The sequence below is a fragment of the Vigna unguiculata genome, chromosome 3, assembly GCF_004118075.2.
Source record: "Vigna unguiculata cultivar IT97K-499-35 chromosome 3, ASM411807v1, whole genome shotgun sequence".
In the NCBI taxonomy this organism is placed as follows: Eukaryota; Viridiplantae; Streptophyta; class Magnoliopsida; order Fabales; family Fabaceae; genus Vigna; species Vigna unguiculata.
In genome coordinates, this window is record NC_040281.1 from 59,156,047 (window position 1) to 59,157,960 (window position 1,914).

General features: G+C 42.1%; 1 protein-coding gene across 1 annotated transcript; it reads right to left on the reverse strand.

Moving 5' to 3' along the window:
* Nucleotides 1-278: 278 nt before the first annotated feature.
* Nucleotides 279-1,661, reverse strand: LOC114179972 (spermidine hydroxycinnamoyl transferase-like). Its single transcript, XM_028066489.1, has one exon. It carries the CDS (start codon nt 1,659-1,661, stop codon nt 294-296), a length of 1,368 nt encoding a protein of 455 aa, XP_027922290.1. The 3' UTR covers nt 279-293.
* Between the last annotated feature and the right edge of the window lie 253 nt (nt 1,662-1,914).

Sequence of the window (1,914 nt, forward strand, 5' to 3'; positions counted from 1 at the left end):
GCAATATTAGTTATTAATTTTTGATAATTGGAGTAGTTGAATTCACAAATTTCCGATACCCTCCCTCTTAAACTTCACCAAATCAATATTTAGTCATTTGTAATCAGAAAGTGTAATTAATGATAGTAAAGGAAACACAAGATTAAACTAAGAAAATGAAAAATGAGAAGCATGACAAGGAATATATAATCAGAAAGAAAGGAAAAGAAAAGAAGAGGGGAAAGTGACATGGTGGTTCTTTATAGGTTATACTAAGTTCAGAAGTTGTGGTAGCTTCATGCACTCCATGATTGTTATGCAAGGTCCTGGTAAAAATGCTTCTTAAATGCATCAATATGCACCACCTGCAGACCTATACAAACCAGCACAGATCCATCCTCATTAGGATCAGGAAGAAGCACGAAATCGCCATCGAAGTCATGTGTTGCTGGACTCATACGAACCTCCTTCCCCCACCCAAAATCAATGCCATAGATAGGCAACCTCAACCAACTCACCACAGACAAATTAGGGTTCCCAAAGAAAGGCTCCTTCTCTCTCCCTTCTTCGTGAAGATCTTGATGAAACCTTCTTAAATTCTTCTGATTCTTCAAGAACTCAATCCCAGACCTCACGTACTCATCGCTCACCCTCTCAATTGCCTCCCTTATTCTGCTCGCCGTATACCCCAAAGGCTCTGACACCAAATCACCCGCAAGACTACATGCAACACTATCCAAATTTGCATTCCCGAAGTACCCATTTGGCAAAGGAGGTTTCAAGCGACCCCTCGAATCAACGATAATAGTAAGAACGGTTGGTTGGTTCTCTTTGTGCTCCCTTGCCTTGCTTGCACATCTCCATATGTGACCAGTCACACTCTCATAACGGGAATAACCACGATCATTTCTAGGCCTAGGCGAACTCTCATTTGCTCTCTTTTTCAATGTTTCAATTTCGGTTTTGCTTATTTTAACGAAAGCCATTGCGGTTTCCTTCTCCCTTTCCTCCCTGTTATCGGTTCGGCCCAGCAAGAAAGGAGGATCATTGAACTCCTTGTGAAGGTGACATTTTGTTAGTGGCACCAAAGGAGGCTCCCCAGCACGTAAAATTTTCCGATCAAGGAATGGCACCGTATGCAGAGGCTCGCCCCGTGAAAGCCTTGCCCACTCGGATACGAAGTGCAGCGCACTTGGTCCATCCACAACTGCGTGCGAAAGTGTTATGCCAATACAAATGCCACCGCACTTGAACTTCGTTAGCTGAACCACAACCAACGGCAACTCATGAATTGGGAGGGAGTAGTAGTCCACAGCAGGGACTAGGTAGTGGTGTTCATTAGAAGATGAAAAATCAGTGAGATGTTGTAAAGTTGATGAGGATTCAGCTTCAATGAATCGAATGCCGGTGGCGTTGCAATCAAGTTCTAAACGTCCATTGTTTGTCCAATGCAAACGACCGGCAAGTGGATAAAACGGCACCAGGACTCGGCTTAATGAGTCCTTCAAGGTGGAAGCAATGGTGTTATATTGAAAAATGGCGTTTTGTGGAAGACGGTAGAAGTAGATTAAGGGCACGTGGGTTACTTTGCCTGTTTGATCAAATTCAGATAAAGCTACGCGTCCGCACCACGTTGGCTCCATTGGCCTCACAGTGCAGCTTTCTTTCACGGTTACCGACATTTTTGACTTCTCTCAGACAAGATAAAAGGTTTTCGATAGTGAATCAGATGTTCATTTGAAGTGTTTTACGGTCATAGGTTGAAATTTGATAGGGCTTGGCTAAAATTTGATTCATGATAGTCACATACACCGTCCCCATTTATTGTCATTTGATTACAGTATAGAAAAAGACTGAGAAGGTAACTTCATCAATTTTAAAATCAATTTATAATTACTATATTTGCAGGGGTTAATTACTTTGTAAGCCATTTTA